We start from the raw sequence: 21,851 nt of genomic DNA, 5'->3' as shown, positions 1-21,851 counted from the left end.
TTTATTAAATTGTTTCTTTTTTTGCAAAATACTAGCCTACACTATATGTGAAGTGGGATAAAAATAATTTTGCACATTTATTATGAGTTTGTGCACTGATTTAGAAGAAGAGATGTATGATATATGTATATATATATATATATATGTGTGTGTGTGTGTATATATATATATATATATATATTTGTTTTTTTAAACGTCTTGCTCTAACCAATGTTTATTTAAAAAAAAAAAATGTAATAGTTCATATTTTTCTTAGTCCTCCTGGCCACTACGCATCGACTTAAAATCGTACACACCTGCTCTTATGTAGGCTGCATTGGAAAAGTTTTTGTTTGCTATAATTGTTTCTTTTGTTTAATAACAAGGGGACTTCTGTACTTAGATGTATTTTGACAGATTTACGAAGGGATCTCTATGTGGTGAGTGTAGGGAAAGGGTTACAGCAGCCAATAACTCATTCAGACATATGTGGCCATGCGAGCATGTTATGAAGATACACTTCAATAACTGTGGACCAAAGAGATGAGTTCTTGATAAGAGTAGCAGTCCAGTCTGCCACTATAAGACCGTTCGTTATTATTATTGTCAGGTTAGTGTCCCAGTTTCACTTTAACATTCATAAATAATAAAAATAAAAAAATTTCACATTTTAAATTACGTGCTCCAGTAAAAGTGTATCTATGCCTTGCAGTCGCCCCTCCCAGCTGAAGGCGCTCCCTGGTGGTCTTGTCTGTGACTTCAGGAAAACACCCCCTCCCATACGGAAAATCATAAAGTGGGGGGATCAAATGTAGGGCAGGAGGAATGAGAGGATGGTCTGAATCGAGAGATGTTTTTAACATAGCTGGCTGATGATTCATTTTGAGTGTGCTGCAGTTTGAGCTTGCGGATGCTGCGTGGGGACAGTCTCGTGCTGAGATGCTAATGACAGGCCAAACCTATCAAGCATCCTCCTGTATCGTGGATGGAGCCCAAAGCTAAATAGCTGAAAGACAATAAATCGGAAAAGAGAGCCACAGGCCAGTTTGATCCAGTCTGTATAACGGGAACCGCACCGGCTGTGTGAGGAGGAGGAGCAGGGACATGTTCTGAGCGGAGAGCCGGGTAGCGGCTGGCGGGATGAAGGCGCCGAGGAGACCGAGGCAGACGCGGCTCCTCCCGCGGTTCTGCGTCTGTGGAGTCGGTCTGCTCGCAGCCGCCTGGATCTTTAACTTCAACGATGTTACAGGTGCTTTTCAAGGAACAACACATCAAAATGTTGTGATTTCATCTACAGTAAACAAATCCGTGTGCTGTCTATGACCATGCAATTGTCACAAATATTTAAATGTTAGATTGCAGTAATAATAGGCCGACAGAACATTCCTAAACGAGCGTTTAAAGCAGCATAGTAGACACAAATAAATACAAGTTGGGTAAACTTAGGCTAGCCTACTGCTGCTACTCGTGTATTTATTGATGTCAATCCTTCTTTTTAGGCTCCAGTGCATCCACTGGGGATCAGGATATCTCCTTGTCCAAGAAAGAGCTCTTGCAACAAGAAAAAGACAACAATGAAAATAACAGTATTTCTAGATCCGGTGAGACATTGTGTGTGTGTTTGTGTGTGTGTGTCTGTGTGTGTGTGTGTGTGCGCGCGCGCGCGTGCGTCAATCTACCTCTCCCTCCACCTCATCCTTCATTTCTTCAAACTCTGCACATCTAGATGTTTAAACAGTTAGGCCTTTGTGGGGACCCAGTTGCTAGGAAACTGAATGCTGAATTTGTGGTTGGATAGCTTGTGCATCTGGAGCTGTTCAAAGTGCCTGTCATGACCTGCTGATTAGTAGCCTCTCATCCTCAGTTCTCTCATCTCTTGTTTGTGTGCATGGATCTAATTGGCTGTTTTGAATGTTTAAGAGAGAATCAGAGACAGCGTCTTACAGTCTGATGTGAGATGAAGAGATTCTGTATCCAATTACAGAGAATATGTTGAGCTAGAAAAACTGCCTTGGGGGAAACAGTACAGATTAACTTCAAGGCCTCAAAGACATGTTCTTCCTTTTAGCAAATTTCTATTTTCAAGAGCCCTATATTGTTCTTGGTGATAAAAATATACCTTTTGATCCATGTCTAAACAAAATCTTGTGACAGGTTGTCATAATATCACACACCATATTTGTGTCTCCCGACATGTGATGCATGGTAGCTGCTAACTAACTGCACAATGTTCCTCTGTGCAGGATCTCAGACACATTAGTCACAGTTGTTTCCCTCACATGTTTGTTACCTTTATCTTCAATGAAGGTTTCATGAATCCTGACTCACAAATAAATCAGAAAGTCACTTGAGAGGTTTCTTTATTGTTATTTTGAGCTGCCTCATAATGAAAGCTTCTTTATGGCGCAGTGAGTTGATGCATTAGTTTGAGCTTATATGTGCAAGACGGTGCAGTTGAGCGAAACTCAAACCTTACAGTTTGAAAGAGGGTGGTTGCAACGCGTCGTCTAACTCAGCCAAATTTGGTGTCGTTGAAGATTGACTTCACAGGAATCACTGGCTTTACTGAAAGAGTTGGAGACCTGGGTGCAGATGGCATGAGTGACATCATGAAGTCACAAGATGAACCATTAAAAAAAGGGCTGAAAACTCAATAATAATTCAACTTAACTGGTCTTAACCTGTCTGAAGGTTCTGGACCGGTTCTGCTCTGGTCCCAGTGCCGCAGTGACTCCAATTGACTGAACGTCTAAGTTGTGTTTTTTGAATGGTAGACCAGAAATTAATTCACAGGAGTCACTCAGTTAGTATATAACATACTTTAGAAAATGATATTGCAATTAAATAACAATTTATGCACAATGATCAGAGTTCCTTTAAGACAGTTCTCTCGCCCTGACACCAACAGTCTCTCCGGAGTCTGACACCAAACCTAACATTTCCCTCTGTCTTTATTCCTCTCGCAGTGTCCTTCTCCTTGATACATTGTGTCAGTGCAGGGAGCGACAGTTTTTCTGTTGACGTCCTGTTTCCCATCGCGAACCCATGACTACACCTTGTTTCCTCTGTTTCTCTTGTCTGGAGATGAAACCACTTCTTCACTCCGTTTGTCACAGTGTTAGTTATTTCTGGGTGCGTTCTTTTCCAGCACACCCTGCACATGTTTTACCACTCACAGGGCTTATGAAACAGAGAAACAAGGTCAACATGGCTTTTTACTAATATTCTAAAAATTATATTCTCCACGTCACAACTGTGGCATGCATTTTAACCTCGAGCTGTCTCGGCCCTTGTTGCTAGGGGATGCAACCAGACACACATCTAACTAAGTCATACACACACCCACACATTTAACAAAAAAAGTGACTGGAGGCTCGTGGAAGATCGGCAAATTATGATTATTTTCATTGATTATGAATTGATTATTTCTGTTGCACTTCCAACTGTCCAAAACCCAAAGATATTCAGTTTACAATAACATAAGACAAAGAATAGCAAAACCACGATGACCTTTAGTTTTCAGCCTGGACTCAACAGCCAAAGATCCCTGCTGAGGTCAAAGGCCACAACAACTCCTTTAAATACAGAGGTCCATGGAATACCTCTTATTTCCAAAGTTAAAAATCAATAAAAAACAATCCTAAACGTGACAGGGAATCAATGGAGAGACAGATTAACAACATCCCTTCTAATTTGAGAGGCTGGAACTTGGGCCGTTGAAATAACGGTTCGTTGATTTTAAGAATATTTGCCGACCGATTCTTCTGCGGATCAACTGATCAATCCATCCCCTAATTGTTTCAGCTCTATAGTTCAGGACGTTCCCCCATTTTACACATCATTAGGTCACTCTCTGTCCATCCCTTCTCCAGCTATCAGTGATTTTCCTGAAGACCTCTTCACTCTGAAGCAGAAGAGACAGGGAGCGGTAGTCCTTCATGTTCTCTGTGTGAGTATCGGCTCTTCCTAAGAATTTGAAGTGGACGCTTCATTTTGTTGCATGAAACTCACAAACAGAAATGCTTCTATAAGCCACATGGCAAATAATGTGTCTCCTTTTCACAGGCGATCTACATGTTTCATGCACTGGCCATCGTGTGTGATGTTTACTTTGTGCCATCACTGGAAAAAGTATCAGAGGTATGAACTAAAGACATCTGATAAATAAATCAAATCGTTTAGGACATATAGGAGAGGTTTCTTCTTTTTTTAACAAGAAAGAGAGTTAGTTTAGTTTAGAGTCTGCAATTAGATTGTTGATGTTGTCTTTGTGCTTTTCAGGTGTCAACTGGGATTTTTACAAAGCATCTGTTTATTTGATTTTCATTTAAACCTTTAAAGGATAAGGATGGAGTTATTTTTCTGACTGTCTATATTTTTCCCACGAGAAGACGTAAACAAACGCTTCATTAGTGCAGATATCAAAACTTATAGCTCCGCCGCCTGTGTCACCAAGCCCCAAGCACATTTGCATTAATTGAAATATTACAAATATCTTTATCTTATTTTTTTTCTAAAGGCTTAACATTTTCTCCAGATAACTTTGCACTGTAGTTTTTTAGCATTTTAACATTACTCACACATGAGTACAAGTGCATTTGCAGGGGAAAATTGTTAATTGTGGATCAACAGCCTCATCCGTCAATCATTAAACTCGTCTTCCTCTGTCCTCCAGAACCTTCAGCTGAGTCAGGATGTTGCCGGGGCAACCTTCATGGCAGCCGGGAGCTCCGCCCCCGAGCTCTTCACCTCTCTGATTGGTCAGTAGGGCGTTCGTCTAATCAATTACACACTCTCATGGATTAGCCCAGTGGTTGCCCCATTAGCGCTCCACTTACCTGCAATCATAGACATCTTCACCTGATCAGGGCTGAGGGGAGTCATTTCATCTCGGCTTATTTCAAGCAAAAGTAGAAAAAGACGGCGAGAAGAGCACATTCCAATTTTTGTTTGATTGTTTGCCAGCTCACCTGCAAATTTTTTGGTGTTTTTTTTCCCAACAAATCATTAGGGTTTCTGTAAATATGGACATTGGATTAAAAAAATACACTTTGGGTAGAAAAGATCCAGGCATCAACAAGATTAAAGTTTCCATGTTGAAATTTAGACAAAATAAGGACGTTGTTCACATTGTTTGGAAACTTTGGCCCAGATATAAAACAGATACAGAAACCATTGTACACCATGTCGTGGTAATGTGAGAAACTAGAACACTATCGGGATTATCCTGGACACTGCTACGTTTGCCAGAAGCCAGATCATACAGTTTAATCAAATTGAAGCAGATGTATTGTTGTGGTTTGTAAGAATGAAAACTTTGCTTTTAAATCCATGTGGCTAAAGGACATTTTCCCATATATTGCCCCTGAAATAACCTATTTTATTCTCAAATAAAAAAATAGGCTGGCCTTTACATATATTAAAGTGACTTTAGGCAATATAAGAGCACAAGATAAAATATATTTGCCCAGCCCCCTTGGTTATGAACCAACAATATTTCTGTTCAGAGGAGAGAGATATTATGCCTTACTTTATACATATTTATGTATGTGAGAGAGATGCAATCTATCATTTCTTACAGATTTCCACATTACTTTAGTTTTTGCTGATGATTTATGGCTTGCTCTTTCTTGTTCTGTGTGTTTTAGGGGTGTTTATCACAAAAGGAGACGTGGGTGTGGGAACTATTGTGGGATCAGCTGTCTTTAACATCCTGGTCATCATCGGCCTCTGTGGCATCTTCTCTGGACAGGTCCAGCTTAAGCTTAAATGAGAACTGATCTCACCTTTTCTGTACTAATAAAACTCATTAAACATAAAAGCAAACAGATATTTTTTATTTTAGTTTTTCTTTCTTCACATGATCACATCACGTTGCATTTTTGTTCTCACAACATTTGCTTGACTTTACTTTGTGTCTTCTCGTTCCAGACCATCTCTCTGAGCTGGTGGCCTTTGTTTCGTGATGCTGCCTTCTACATCCTGTCCATACTGGTGCTTATCCTGGTGAGAAACTCTCCATTTAATTACTCCAGAAACAACATATAATGAGTATATATGGCAACCAGTAGAAAGAAAATACTCACGTCATACAATATTATTGCTTGACGATACTGGATTTCTGAGGCCAATATTAATTCACAGGCCTATCAGTCATTAATAACTAGTATTAGCACATCACATCTTTTCAATATCATCCCTTAAATATGTTTGGTTTTTAGAATTGTAACCAAGATGTGACGAGCTAATAGGAGTCAATATATTGGCCAATATTATCAAATCAATTCTTTTTTAATGTTCCTTTGATAAGACATGTACAAATATTTATTTTTTGTGGTGTAATTGAAGTATATTTTCATTGTATTTTCAGGTGATCTATGATGAAAAAGTCATGTGGTAAGAGTGTAATTAAACTTGATTACAATTCAGAAGCCCATGTTGTTTAAATGTCAGGTTGCGGGATAGCTGACTGTCATTGTGATGAATGTGGTATCAATGAATCTGTGTTGGTGTTTTTGTGCATGTTTTAAGGTGGGAGACCATCATCCTGATCTCTATGTACGGAATCTACATAATCATCATGAAGTGAGAGCCTTTTTTTCCCCTCTCACATTTCTATCTTGTTGGTATCAAGCCACCACACACTCGACATCTTTGTGTGTGTGTGTGTGTGTGTGTGTGTGTGTGTGTGTGTGTTTGTGTGCTTAGGTTCAACAGATCTCTGCGCAGCCTGACGGAGAGACACTGCAGCAGGGCAGGTCAGCCGTGGCTGAGCCGCCTGCGACGTACGACCGCTGTCGGAAACGCCGGAGACTGCGACAACGACATGGTGCCGTTGAAGCCAGGTGCAGCAGCTCGTGTTTTACATCCAAAACATTAAAAACGTTTTCCTCAGTCTCTCTCTCAGAGCAGCGTTCAACAGACCTAGTGACACAGTTAAGGCTGCCTGTCAAACCCTGTGGAATTCCACCAGGCTGAAAGAGAAGAGCGCATAGACGGACAAGATTTTTTCTCCACATTTTCTATCACTCTGTCTGTTTTGTCTTCCTTTTTGTCTGCTGTCTATCTTTTATCTTATTAAGCTATCCTCTCCTTTCTACTGATATCTCCTGCCAACCTCCATCCAACCTCCCTGCACCTTTCCCAGATTCATGTTCGGTGGCCGGCCAGGACTCAGGGGTGGTGATGGTGGATGAGCTGCTGAACCTGCACCCCCACCAGCTCTCCTTCTCAGAGGCAAGCCTCCGCCTTCTCATCACCCTACATTTCCCCCCCCCTCACCCGCTTGCGTATGGCAGGATGCATGGTCATCAACGAGGTACACCGCACTCGCTCTAACCCTTCACATAACTTCAAGTTGCCCGGGTTTTTTTGGGCTAGATTGGTGGGTATTTAAATGTTTAAACTGCACTCACTCTTGTGTACCTGAACAGGGTTGCACCAGCTATTTGTAAATCTGCTCTTAGGTTAGTGTTGTAAAGTCCTCCATAAGTTCTTAGTATCTACTCGCTAGTTTTTTGTTATTGAATTGTGTTGCTACCATTAAAACATATGTAAGTCACTGTAGCATCACAAGCTGTAACATAACTGCAAAACATTTTTTTAATGTGTATGTATACATGGAGAAATGCGTGTTTCAGAGTTAAGGTGGATTTATGGTTGTACGTAGGCTCCACACAGAGTCTACGACATAGCCTAGGTAAGTAGCCTACACTGTTGTGAGGATTTACACTATAGAGCAGGTATGTGTGCGTGTGGGGAGTGTGGGGTAGAGTAAGTGAGAGAGTGACAGGGATTAGCTTCGGAACGAGTACCAGCACCGGCAGTGGAGATGGAGAAACCCCTGTGCCTTCTGAACACGGTTGGAAAGCTGTAGCAGGAAAAGCTAACCCTCTCCTTAATTACTTGATGTTCACGGAGAAGGAGAACCTGGAAAGTAGTGGTGGGCAGATAGATCTAAATATTGATACCAACATTGGTATTGATATTGATCCATACCAGGATAATGAGATTGATACTTTAGTTTTAGTTTCTCTACAGTTTGAGAGAGTTTCTCTCCAGTATCAGTAGCAAGATACTACTCACAGTGCAGTGTTTGTACAGGAGCTTTGGAGGTAGACAAAAAAGATGAGGGGAATACATTTTGATGGAGTATCAAACACACATATCCACACCTTGTATTATCCCAGACACAAGCAGACAGTAACTTAATCTTCAAATCTGCTTCCTCACTCTTTTGGCTCTCCTGCATGTGTGCTTTGCATTTCCAGTGCCAAATTAAAGTGTGACTTCCACTGCTGCCCCTGCTCTGTACCATGCCCCCAATCAATGCTTGCCAAATCCCCCTCTGGTGAGGACATGCCTGGCTGCCAGTTCTCACATTGTTGCTACAGTCAGATGAAGTAGTTTCTCATGTCCTTTTCTTTTCTTTCTTTTCCCCTTCTTTCTTTTCTCCGACTTCACTCCCACCCCACCCACAGAGGCAGAGGCTGATTCGGGCCCGGGGTGGCCCAGAGGAAGGGGGTGCTTCGGGCGAGGAAGGTTTGGGTGCTAACGGGTCATGGGGGAGGGAGAACGGGACGGTGGCCGAGGGAGACAAGCAGCCACTGGAGGGAGAGAGGGAGAGGGGTAAAGAGACGGGGGGAGAGACAGGTGGGGTAGCACATCCTAAAGAGGAAGAGGAAGAGGAGGAAGAGCAGGAGGAAGGAGAGGAGGAGAATATTCCTTTCAAACCCTTCACCCTGCCACGTGAGTGGTGAACACATTGTTATGCACACTGTGCATCTTTTCATGTGTCAAATATATACAGTAACTAGCTAGAAAATATCTCAGGTTCAAACTGACTGTAGCAAGCTTCCTCTGGTGTGTTTTCATAATTTCCTCAGGTGGTTGGTGTGTGCGTCTGAAGTGGCTGCTCTCTTGGCCCGTGAGCGTCCTACTTTACTTCTCCATCCCCGACTGTAACCTGCCGCGGTGGGAGCGCTGGTACCTTCTCACCTTCCTGTCCTCCACCCTCTGGATAGCCCTATTCTCGTACCTCATGGTCTGGATGGTACGAAACGCACTAATACACTTGCATGTGCACTGTGCACACACAAACACGCACACACACATAAATACATCATCACAGCCTCTTCCCTCTGTGTTTCTGTCTAGGTTACCATAATCAGCTACACACTTGGTATCCCAGAAGTCATCATGGGCATTACTTTTCTGGCAGCCGGCACCAGCGTCCCTGACTGCATGGCCAGCCTCATCGTTGCCCGACAAGGTAGGTGTGTGTGTGTGTGTGTGTGTGTGTGTGTGTGTGTGTGTGTGTGTGTGTGTGTGTTTTACATTGTTGAATCATTTACACCACTTAGCATTTTTTGCACATTTTGGCATGTTACTAAACTGAATCGGGTTTTTTCTTAACTAAAAACTGAAAAACTCAAGCTGTTTGACTGGATGTCTGATGTCATTTGAATGCCTTCCAACTACATGTTCACTCCTGAATTTCATTGTGTGTATGTCAAATGTTGCAGGGATGGGTGACATGGCTGTTTCCAACTCCATAGGCAGTAATATCTTTGATGTGCTTCTGGGCCTGGGCTTCCCCTGGGCGCTGAGGACTCTCATTGTCAGCTACGGATCAGTGGTAACACCAACTGTTTTCTCTACCTGATTGCTTGTACAGCTGGCTTGACCCATGATCCAAAAAACATTGGTTATCTCATCTCTCTCCCCCTTGTCACCTTTAGACAATCCACCTGAAAAATACTTTTAAAATACTGTAGGTAGAAGGGAGAATATGAAGGGAGTATCGCTAAAGCCAAATAGAGAACGCAGCGGTGGTCAAGCGAGCTAAAGAGTGAATAAAGAGAGAGAGGGTCGTAGAAAGCAGTGAATCAGAGACTGAGTTTTGAGATTGGTTCACGGCTGTTATGTTCCAAAGCACATATAAACACACACAAAACACACCTTGTTGGATTATGAGTGAAAGCAGAGCTTCATCCTGTCTGTTTCTGTGTGTGTGCGTGTGCGTGTGCGTGTGCGTGTGCGTGCGTGCGTGTATGTTACACTTGTTAGAAGGGAAAAGCTGCATTGGCTGCCACCTGCACACTGTTATTGGCTTGGGATTACTCACTCACATGGGGCCCAAAGGCGCTTTGTTGACGCCCATAAACGTGATGCACACCAAAAGATAAGAAGAAAAGAGAAAATACAGACAGAGGGCAGGGTCTCTGCAGATACAGACATCATCACACACTTCTAGTGGGTCGTAAGTGATGATTGAGAGGGATCATTTGTTTAGTCCATACTATGTTTAGTTAGGATAACACCTTCCTATTATGCCTTTGAAAGGGCTGTACTCAATATTTAAAAAAAAAACGAAGTGGTCTGGGATTGCCTCCACACGGCTCTTACAACTTGTCAAATACCGGTGCTTTTGCATCCCGTACGCATGCCACTTACATTTGCACTCACATGCACCAGCAGAGAACCGAGAAGCTCGGATTACAACACACAGAGGAAGTGTGACTTCATTCTCCTCCCAGGACGCCATACTCCGCTTTATCTTTACATAGCAAATAGTAATAAAAAGTCTGAATGTTGTTCCGCATTTCAAAGAAAATAAATAAATTACTAAATAAAATAAATTACTGTATTTACATATAGTACAACACCATGAATGAACTTTGTAAGACATGGAATTTATCATTGTGTGGTTTCAACACGTTAATGCTTCGTCCTCTCTGGCTTTCAGGTGACAATTAACAGCAGAGGCCTGGTGTACTCAGTGATTCTTCTGTTGGCCTCAGTCATACTCACTGTGAGTTCTATCAGCTCTTTATTGTTAAAATTCAGTTTATACATATACACTACTGGTCAAAAGTATGTGGCCACTTACAAATTTCCATTCCACTCGATGTTAGACAGAATACCAGCTGATCTGAGTGGGGGGCTGATCTTTAATGCAATATCTACATTGCCCATTATCAGAAACCATTCATCCAATGTTCCAAAGGCACATTCCTTTTACTAATCGGATATCATTTTAAAAAACTAACTAAGAAAACATTGGAGAACCCTTTTGCAATTATGTAAGCACATAATGCAATATGAAAACTGCTGCGCTGGTTAAAAAAACAATGCAACCGATCTCAGCTCTGGTATTCTGTCTATAATGGAGTGCAATGGAAATTTTGAAGGGACCCCAAACTTTTGACCGGTAGTGTAGTTATTTCTTAGATTGTAACATGAGTCTCCACCAACATCAGCTACCTTTTCTTCTTTACCAACGATTTTCCTCTTCCTGTCAAGGCAGAGACAGAGGCAACAGAGACAGATGGAGCCCTTGTCTAGTCTTGTCTCCAGACTCAGGAATTGCTATGTAGGGCAGTGCAACAGGAAGTTAAGCTCTCTCTATCCATCCATCCCTCCTCAGGTCCTGTGTGTCCACCTGAACTGCTGGAGGTTGGACCGCAGACTGGGACTCTGTCTCATACTGCTCTACGCCATCTTCCTCCTCTGCTCCATTGGCTTTGAGAGTTTGTAGAGGACATTCACGCTCCCTGTACATGTGCACGCAGAGTCATGGTCCGACTTGTTTTCCACATTCAGTGCTGCCGTTATTCATTAAATACACAGTCAGATGAATTTTCACTTTAAGAGTGGCTGTACACGTTTAAGCAGCGTTGACTTCAACACCGGCTGCCTGAAAGCTACATTGTTTACCTTTGATAAACGAGTATTTTACATAGTTTTGTACCGAGCACCTCCAGCCCAGGTTTTTGTGAAATCAGACCCAACAAATTTATAAAGTTTTGAATTTGTATTCTGAAACAAAAAATATTGTCTATATAAGGAATCCTGAAGTTGGTTCATTTACTTATTAATACTTAATGACTGCCACGAGTAACATCGATGACCAGATGATTACACATGTAAGAATATATATTATATTATTATATATTATACAAGATATTATTATCATAAATAGCTTTTCATCGTGTGAAGTTATTTTTACGTACAATTTTTTGTTGAGTTTTCATCACACCTTTGTATCTGTAGTTGTAAACAGCAAAGCATGGCTGATCATCACGCTGCAGTTAATTGCACTGAGCCACTGTTGTCTTGGCCTTGTACATAACGTAACCCCCCCCCCTCTCTTTCCTCCAAGCTTCTCAGCACAGAGGGGGTGTTTTTGTGCTGGAGTAAGGTGACTGTATGCTGCAAGGTGTTTTTGAATGTCTGTGTTTGGAGAGAGACGTTGAGTGTGTGTTAAGTTCAATAAAATGTTTTGTTCTGTGAAGTTTCTCTTTTGTCATTTGTACATTTCTTCACTTGTGCTTCAAATAACTGTAATACATATAACAAGAATTAGAGCAACGTATTAAGAATCAACTATGCACCATACAATGTAGGGCTGGGCAATATAGCAATATATGAGGGTAGATATTGTCTAAAGTTTTTGATATCGTAATGTCCTGATACGACACAGGAGTTGTCTTATCCTGGTTTTAAAGGCTGCATTCCAGTAGAGTGATGGGATTTTCTGAACACACCACACTGTTCCAGCTGTTCCTTTGCCTTTACACACAGAGTTCCTATATCAACATTACCGATGATTATTTATCAAAAATGTCATTGTGTGCATATTTTGTTAAAGCACCAATTGTCAACCCTACATTATTGCCACAACAAAGACATTGAGATATTTGGTCAAAATATTGGGAAATTTGATTTTCTCTGCTCTAATATTATAACATAATGAATTGACATTTGTATAAATATTTCCTTACATGTTATACTATGACTTTTATTTACTTAATATGACATACTATACTAAAACATTAAACTATGCAATGACATTTTTATGACATACTTTTTTCCACATACCATTTTATGACTATTGCAGATGATGATATATTGTTTTTCGACTTTTGTTATTTCTTTATTTTACAGACTCAAGGTCCAGATGATTGAAAACAAAAAACACATTGCAATAGCGGTTCAGACCAGACACAGACATAAATACATATAGACAAACTGATCCCCAACAATATCACAACAAGAAACACACATACATACAAATTTACCAATTGCAATGCTCAATGATTAAAACAAGTACAGGTGCGTGTTCCAGTGCTTCCATAGTTTTGACGAATATCTGGTATCACAAGTGCAGGATTGATTATAGCATTTAAAATTGTGTTATTTGACTCAGTTAATCGGCATATGAATCTGTACATAAACTTCCTCAGCACAGCGTAGAAGGTGGGAACATTATAGGTCACACAGAAGGCTAGCACTGGTCCATCTTGGACGCTTCATCAAGATTCCAAATGCATCATTGTATGCCACCTTTATCTTGTTTATCTTTGCTTTACTGTAGCTGCACCATAGATGAGCCGTATACAGTGGAGTACAATATGCTCTGAAAAGAGATATTTTAACTTCTTCAGAACACATATGAAATTTGCGTGCCAGAATATTTGCTTGACCGTATAGTTTACGGCACTGCCGCTGTATGTCATCATCATCACAAAGATCGTCCCTGATAATGTTTGCCCAAGTATTTTACATTAAGGTCTTGCCCTGACAAGTAAAAAGAGGAAAACATAGCTTCCTGTCCTCCATAGTTCTGACATCATAACAACATCTTTTTCGCATTGAATTGATGGTCGTTGTAGCCCATAGTCTGAGCAGACTCTAAGTTGCTGTGGGCCAGCACTGTATGGTGACATAACAATTAATCTCTGCATGCATCAGATGATTAACAGCCATCCCCCACACTGTTTTAACCACCTTCCAATGCCTAGAGAGATCATCCAATTGTAAATTAAAAAGAACAGGTGACAATATTCCCCCTTGTCTAACCCCATTGGTCACTGGGAAAGAAGCCGACGTTGCCCTCCCCTCTAGCTTGCATAGTTTTGGGGAATACCAATAATGCAAATAAGTATCAAGTATAGGGGGACCCCCCCCGCTCTTGTAATTTTCTAAATAATTTACCGTGATTAACACGGTCAAACGCTTTGGATGCATCAAGGAAACATAAAAACATTGTTGAACCCTGTCTTTTATACTGGTAACAAGTCTTTCAATGCTATATACACATATCCGTGCCATGTTTCTTTTTAAAACCAAATTGATTGTCAGTGGTTATCATGTATTCTTGTAACCTATCAAATATTTTTTTCTAACACTTTAGAAAGTATATTCGCTAGAGCGATCGGCCTGTAGTTTTCTATGCTTGATACCTTACAGGTTTTGTCTTTAATAACTGGGACTAAGAGTACAGATAACATAGAGTCAGGTAATATACCATGTGCTATTATCCAGAAAAGACATAGCAAGTAGCACTGAGACTCTGTGGCTTGCAAACTTCAGGTGTTTCAGCTGTTATTTGTCTAGACCAGGGGTCTTCACAGGGGGTCCGCGACCCCTAGGGGGTCCGCGGGTACTGCATGGGGGTCGCAAAAGTTTGGTTGATTAGACTTTTTTTAAATATTTTTTCCACTAATTGAAATGTCTTTAAATACACATTAACAGAATTCAACACACTGTAGTAAACAGATAAATGGAGGCAGAAGATGTCTTTCATCATCAATGCACCCATGGCACTTAGGTACCAGTTTGATATAACACAATTTTATACAATATATATTATTGGGGTCCCCGCTCCCTCCCGCATCAGTTCGGGGGTCCTTGGCCTGTAAAACGTTGAAGACCCCTGGTCTAGACCACACGCTTTGTTCTCCTCCAATTCCTTAGGGCACTGCACTTCAACAGGTCTAATAACCACACCCTCCATGATAGTGAACACTCTCAACACAGTTAAAAATCTTTCTAAATGTTTCCCCACAGCTCAGCAAATTTTTTCATCACCTGTGTCCATCGATGCTGGATGGCAAGGGCATCTTCCTGTTATTGATAACCTTCACTTCCTTCCAGAACTCATACAATCATGCTGTTGCAACTTCTGGCCATAGAATCTGCCCTCACCATCTGCTCATTACTTTTGATAAACGAACAGCATATTTAAACCTTGCATTTGCCTTTTTCTCATGCTCAAATTGGTCCATACCTAGCTTACCAGATGATACCCAGTTTAGAAAAGCTTCCTTAGCCTCCACATGGAGTTCAGACACATATTCGTTCCATCCTGGTCTAATGTTATACTTTCTTTCGTCATGGATTAAAAATTTACTAGCATTAATTAACCACACATAAACCCATACACTGTGATGTTTTTGACTCATACAATTTAAGTTGCCACACAGAATAGCCTCAAGAGGTATATCAACACTACTGAGACTATCATCACTCAGTGCATTATACTCCATAGATCATGTGCTGTGAGCTTGCCCAGTCCCACTCTTCGTGTTGCTCATTGGTATTGTCATTATTATGCTAGTCGCTCAGGAAGGTCAAGATGTATTACCATAGAGACAGGTATGTGATCAGCTGTGGCTAAACCATACAGAATCTCAACTTCCAAGCAGTCATGAGCATCAGCTGTACATATACGTGGTCTAGCCAAGACGTTGTATGCCATGCTTCCCTGATATGTATAGCTCTCTACTGTTAACAGAATTTTACTTGAGAGAACCAACTTACTGTCTAGACAGAATTGATTAGATGTTTGGCAAATATAGAGTTATCATCGGACATCAGCATTCATATCACCAACCAAATATGCAAGTACTTTCACTCCTTTAATTAGTGTGTTGATAAGGCTAGCCTGAACATATTCATTTTCATTTTTGTAGCATTCACATGGCATGTAAACATTTAAGATAATAAAAACATTTTGTCATGTACAACTTTAATTGCTATGGCCCAGTCCACCTCTAAACGTATCACCTCGATCAATGGGTCAAGTTTCCTATGCCCTGGCCACCCCACCAGTATTCTGCCACGCACTATTCCACACTCAGATCTGTTTTCGACTCGCCTGCTCCATAGAAATTAACATGCACTGAGTTAAGTTTATGTAGATCTTGCTTGGTAGCAAAGTCTCTTGTACACATAAAACACACAACTCTCACAATCAGTTCATAGTCCAGTCTTCATTGCAGCAGTTGCTCCATCCTCAGACACATCATCTTCATATTCTCCGTTACATTCTTGATCCTGTTTTACGTGCTTCATAGAAGCGCCGCACAAAGACCCCCTCAGGCCACAACTGCGGCTCATACATTTCGCTCACTTCATTGCATTCTACACTTACTTTTTTGACATTCTATACTAGACTTTTTACTATGACTTTTTATCAGATACTGCCTATGACTTTTTTAAACACAATATACTATGACTTTTTTCGATACACTAGACTATACTTTTTACTCACTTTCTTATTACATACTATACTTTGACTTTTTGACATACCATATTATGACTTATTTTTTATTTTTTGACATACTATACTATGATCTTTTTTGACAGACAATACTTTGATTTTTTTTAAAAACCTTTTACGACATCCACACTGACTTTTTGGGGGGTTTTCGACATACTATACTGTGGCTTTTGAAAAATAATATACTATAAATTCTTTTACTTTTTTTTTTACATACTATCTATGACTTTTTTTCCCACATACTGTACTATTACTTTTTATCGACATACTACACTATTACTTTTTATGACTTTTAAAAAAAAAAACTATACCATGACTTTTTTGACTACTATACCATGACTTTTTGATAGTCTACACCAGGGGTCTCAACAGGGGTCCGCGACCCCTAGGAGGTCCGCGGAGGTACTGCATGGGAGTCGCGAAAGTTTTGGTTGATTAGACTTTTTAAAATATTTTTTCCACTAATGAAATGTCTTTAAATACACACTTAACATGAATTCAACACACTGTAGTAAACGATAAGGAGGCAGAGATGTCTTTCAGTCATCAATGCACACATGGCACTATAGGACCAGTTTGATATACACAATTTTATACAATATATTAATTGGGGGTCCCCGCTCCATCTCGCCATCAGTTTGGGGGTCCTTGGCCTGGAAAACGTTGAAGACCCCTGGTCTACACTATACTTTTTTCTACTTTTTTCAAAATACTGTACTATTATGTTTTTTTAAACATACTTCTATAATGTAACTTTTTGCAAAACAATATACTATGAGTTGTTTTTACTTTTCTTTTTTTGCTTTCTCCAACCACTACACTATGACTTTTTTTTCCCCAATATTCTATGCTGTTACTTTTTCGACATACTGTACTATGACTTTATTTTAATTTTCGACTACTATAGTATAGGGGCGGCTGTGGCTCAGTGGTAGAGCGGTTACCTGCCAATTGAAAGGTTGGTGTTTGATCCCTTGCCCTGCAGTCCCATGTCAAAGTGTCCTTGGGCAAGACACTGAACCCCGAGTTGCCCCTGGTGCGGCGCATCGGAGTGTGAATGTTGTGATGTTTATCTGATGAGCAGGTGGCACCTTGTACGGCAGCCCCGGCCACAGTGTATGATGTGTGTGAATGGTGAATGTTTCCTGTAGATGTAAAAGCGCTTTGAGCAGTCGTTAAGACTGGAAAAGCGCTATGTAAATACAGCACATTTCAATTTGTAATTCTTTTTTCGCCCGACAATGCTATTACTTTTTTTTTTTTTTTACTTTTTTCGACATAATATCTACGACTTTTTGAATTTCTATACTATGACTTTTTACTGACTTTTGTATCACATACTATATTATGACTTTATTTACTTTTTGACATACTTACTATGATTCTTTTTTTGACAGACAATACTATGACTTACTTTTCTTTTTACAACATACTATACCATGACTTTTTTCTACTTTTTCAACATACTATCTTGACTTTTTTTAAACATACTACCATGATATGACTTTTGCAAAATAATGTACTATGAGTTCTTTACTTTTTTACATACTATGACTTTTTTCACATACTATACTATGACTTTTTTATCACTTTTATCAACATGGTATACTATGACTTTTATTCTACTTTTTCGACATACTAACTATGATTCTTTTTGACAGACAATACTATTATTTGTATTTTACTTTTATGACATACTACACACAACTTTTATTCTACTTTTTTGACATACTCTACTTTGACTTTTGAACATACTATGGCATGACTTTTTTCAACACTACCATGACATTTTTTTACTTTTTTTGACTATTAAGTCATAGTGAGTATGTTGTAAAAGGTTTTTTAAAAACAAATCATAGTATTGTCTGTCAAAAAAAGACTTTTATTCTACTTTTTTGACATACTATACTATGACGTTTTTGGCTTTCTTCAACATAATATATTATGACTTTTTGTCAACTTACTATTCGATTACTTTTTATTGACATACTACACTGTTACTGTTTTATTAATTTTTTCAACATACTACACTAAGACTTTTTATCACTTACTATACCTTAATTAATTTTTTACTTTTGTTGACATACTATAAAATAATTTCTTTCTACTATTTACGACATACTATACTAGGTTTTTTGCGACATACAATACTCAGGCTTTTTTATGACTTTTTATGACATGTCTCTATGAATTTTTTGACATTCCACACTAGATTTTTCTACTGGCTTTTTATCACATACTATACTATGACTTTTTTGACCTACTATACTACAACATTTTTGATATTCTATTCTATGACTTTTTACTAACTTTTGTATCACATACTATATTATGACTTTGTTTTATTTTTTGACATATTATACTATGTGACTTTTTTGCTTTCTTCAACACACTATACTGTTACTTTTTTCGACATACTTGGTGTGACTTTTACATTACTTTTACCAACATAGTCTACTTTGACGTTTTCGACATACTGTACTATATACTATGACTTTTTTGACATACTATACTTTGACTTTTTTAAATTATTTTTTTTTTATTTGAAATTAAGAACAATTACAAACAATACACTGAAATGTAAGAACATGTCCCAGGGCCAGAAAAAATACATGGAGGAAAGATGGGAAAGAGGGAAACATAAAAAGAACAACAGAAAGAATGACGAACACAGCTACAAATTACACATGCAGAAATAGACAGACACAAGGCAGGGGACCAATCAGATGCACAAACAGAAGTGAGGCTCCATCAAAAGTCTATAGGATCTCAAGGATCCAGCAATGTCGAGCCAAGTGTCCATAGTCCTTACTGGTACTGCATCCATGCGAGCCGTGTAGAGCTCCATGTACACGACATCCAAAAAGGAAAGGGACCGTGTACGAACAGACAAGTCATAAACTGGTTTCCAGCGGGTTATATCACTATTTTATCAGCTTTGAGTCCAGAAAAAAATTCAATTCAATTTCATTCAGTTTTAATAGTATCATGCACGACTAAAGTTATCTTAGAAACTTCAGATAGAGTAGTATAGGTGGATGTACCTAATGCAGCGGGTTCAGCAGGACATCGCAGGGCGTCGCAGGGCATGGCGAGGTGTGCAGGAAGTGCAACAGGACCAAGGCGACAGCTGCAACAAGACATTATATTTAATATACATACAGTATATATATACATAAAGTAATGTATAATATACATATATAATACTTTTAACTACACACTGTGCTATGATCTTTTGTTGACTTTCTGACATACATTTTATACACACTATGACATATTATCTAGACCATTTTGAATTCTACACTGAGTTTTTAGACTTTTAACAATTTTTTAATGACATACAATGCTGTGATTCTTTTGGCTACCATAGCTTTTTAATGGAATATTATGACATACTATATAATGACTTCTAACCTACATACGATGACATTTTGACATACTACAGTGGGGGAAATAAGTATTGACCCTTGCTGACTTTGCAGGTTTGCCCACTTACAAAGAATGCAACAATCTATAATTTAATCATATGTACATACTAACGTGAAAGACCGAATCCCAAAGAAAATTCCAGAAAATCACATCATATGAATTTATTAAAATTGATAACCATCTGATGAGGAAAACAAGTATTTGACCCCCTGGACAAACAGCAGGTTAATATTTTGTAGAAAAGCCATTATTGCCAGCACAGATGTCAAACGGTTTTTATAGTTGGTGACAAGGTTTGTGCACATTTCGGCAGGGATGTGGCCCACTCCTCCCTGCAGACAGCCTCCAATCATTCAGTTCCGAGGTTGTCGCCTGGCAACTCAAATTTTAAGCTCCCTCCAAAGATTTTCAATTGATTCGGTCTGGAGACTGGCTAGGCCACTCCAGAACCTTGATGTGCTTCTTCTTCAGCCACTCTTTTGTTGCTTTGGCCGTGTGCTTAGGGTCGTTGCCGTGCTGAAAACACCCATCCTCGACCCATCTTCATCTCTCACTGAGGGAAGGAGATGTTGGTCCAGAATTCCACGTATACATGGCCCGTCCATCCTCCCCTCAATACGATGGAGTTGTCCCGTCCTCTTGGCTGAAAAGCACCCCCAAAGCATGATGTTGCCACCACCATGCTTGACGGTGGGATGGCGTTCTTTGAGTTTTACTCCGTGTTCTTTGGGTGTACTCTGTTTTCTTGGGTTTACTCTGTGTTCTTTGCCCTCCAAACACGACGAGTTGAGGCCAAAAAGTTCTATTTTGGTCTCATCTGACCACATCACCTTCTTCCAGGCCTCTTCTGATCGTCCAGGTGGTGATGGCGAACTTCATGCGGGCCTGTACATGTTGCTTCTGAGCAGGGGACCTTGCGTGCGCTGCAGGATTTCAATCCATGACGGCGTAGTGTGTTACCAACCGTTTCTTTTGTAACTGTGGTCCCAGCTGCTTCAGTTGATTCTCAGTTCCCCCCTTGTGGTTTTGGGATGATTCCTCACCGTTCGCATGATCAGGAACACCCCACGAGGCGAGATCTTGTGTGGAGGCCCAGACCGAGGGGAGTTGGCGGTGGTGTGCTGCTTCTTCCATTTCCTGATAACTGCACGACAGTGATCTTTCTCTCCAAGTTGCTTTCGATTCTCTTGTAGCCTTCCCAGCCTTGTGCAGATCTACAATCTGTCCCTGGTGGCCTAGAACGCTCTTTGGTCTTGCCATGGTGGTGAGTTGGATGCTGGTTGTTTGGGTGTTGACAGGTGTCTTTTATACAGGTAACGAGGTGAGACAGGTGTATTTGATGTAGATAATTGGTGGATTGGGGGTGTTCTAAAGAAAGACTAACTGGCTTGTAGGAGCCAGAATACTTGCTGTTTGGTAGGGGTCATATATTTTTTTCCTCATCAGATTTTATCAATTTTAATAAATTCATATGATGTGATTTTCTGGAATTTCTGTGGGATTCTGTCTTTCACTGTTAGAATGTACAATGATTAAATTATAGATCGTTGCATTCTGTAAGTGGGCAAACCTGCAAAATCAGCAAGGGGTCAACATACTTATTCCCCCACTGTACTATACTATGACTTTTTGTAACTATACAGTATACTTTAACTGTTTTGGGACATGCTATACTATGACTTTTTAAGACAACATACTATGACTACTTCGATATACCATACTATGAGTTATTATGAATTATGAATTGTAACGACTTTTTATGACATATAATGCTGATTCTTTTGATGTACTAAACCATGACTTTAAATACTTTTTACGACATACTGTATGACAATTACAGTATAGCTATAACTTTTTAACACTCTTTCATGACATTTTTATGACTTTTATTATTTATCGGCATACTATACTGTGACATTTTATGACTATGATTTTTAAGACATACTTCACTATCACTCTTTTACGACTTTAATGACATACCATCCTATGACTATTTTGACAGACTACACTAAGACTTTTTACGACATACTACACCATGACTTTGTAATGCTTTTTATGACATATATATATGACTTTACAAATTTATAATGTATTA

The 21,851-nt window shown here is 39.7% G+C and overlaps 1 protein-coding gene across 1 annotated transcript; it reads left to right on the top strand.

Annotated features, from left to right (window-relative positions):
• Nucleotides 1-658: 658 nt before the first annotated feature.
• slc24a6a (solute carrier family 24 member 6a) lies at nt 659-12,274 on the top strand. Its single transcript, XM_032527697.1, is given in 18 exon segments — nt 659-1,228; nt 1,479-1,580; nt 3,852-3,928; nt 4,045-4,119; nt 4,655-4,739; nt 5,628-5,731; nt 5,911-5,985; nt 6,350-6,375; nt 6,511-6,564; nt 6,688-6,824; nt 7,127-7,248; nt 7,250-7,297; nt 8,460-8,727; nt 8,865-9,031; nt 9,136-9,250; nt 9,504-9,616; nt 10,727-10,792; nt 11,408-12,274. Coding segments are annotated over 18 exon segments (1,854 nt in total). The 5' UTR covers nt 659-1,119; the 3' UTR covers nt 11,519-12,274.
• The last annotated feature ends 9,577 nt before the right edge of the window (nt 12,275-21,851 follow it).

The sequence above is a fragment of the Etheostoma spectabile genome, chromosome 10, assembly GCF_008692095.1.
Source record: "Etheostoma spectabile isolate EspeVRDwgs_2016 chromosome 10, UIUC_Espe_1.0, whole genome shotgun sequence".
In the NCBI taxonomy this organism is placed as follows: Eukaryota; Metazoa; Chordata; class Actinopteri; order Perciformes; family Percidae; genus Etheostoma; species Etheostoma spectabile.
Note: the sequence above shows the minus strand (reverse complement) of the source record. Positions and strands in the feature narration are given on the sequence as shown.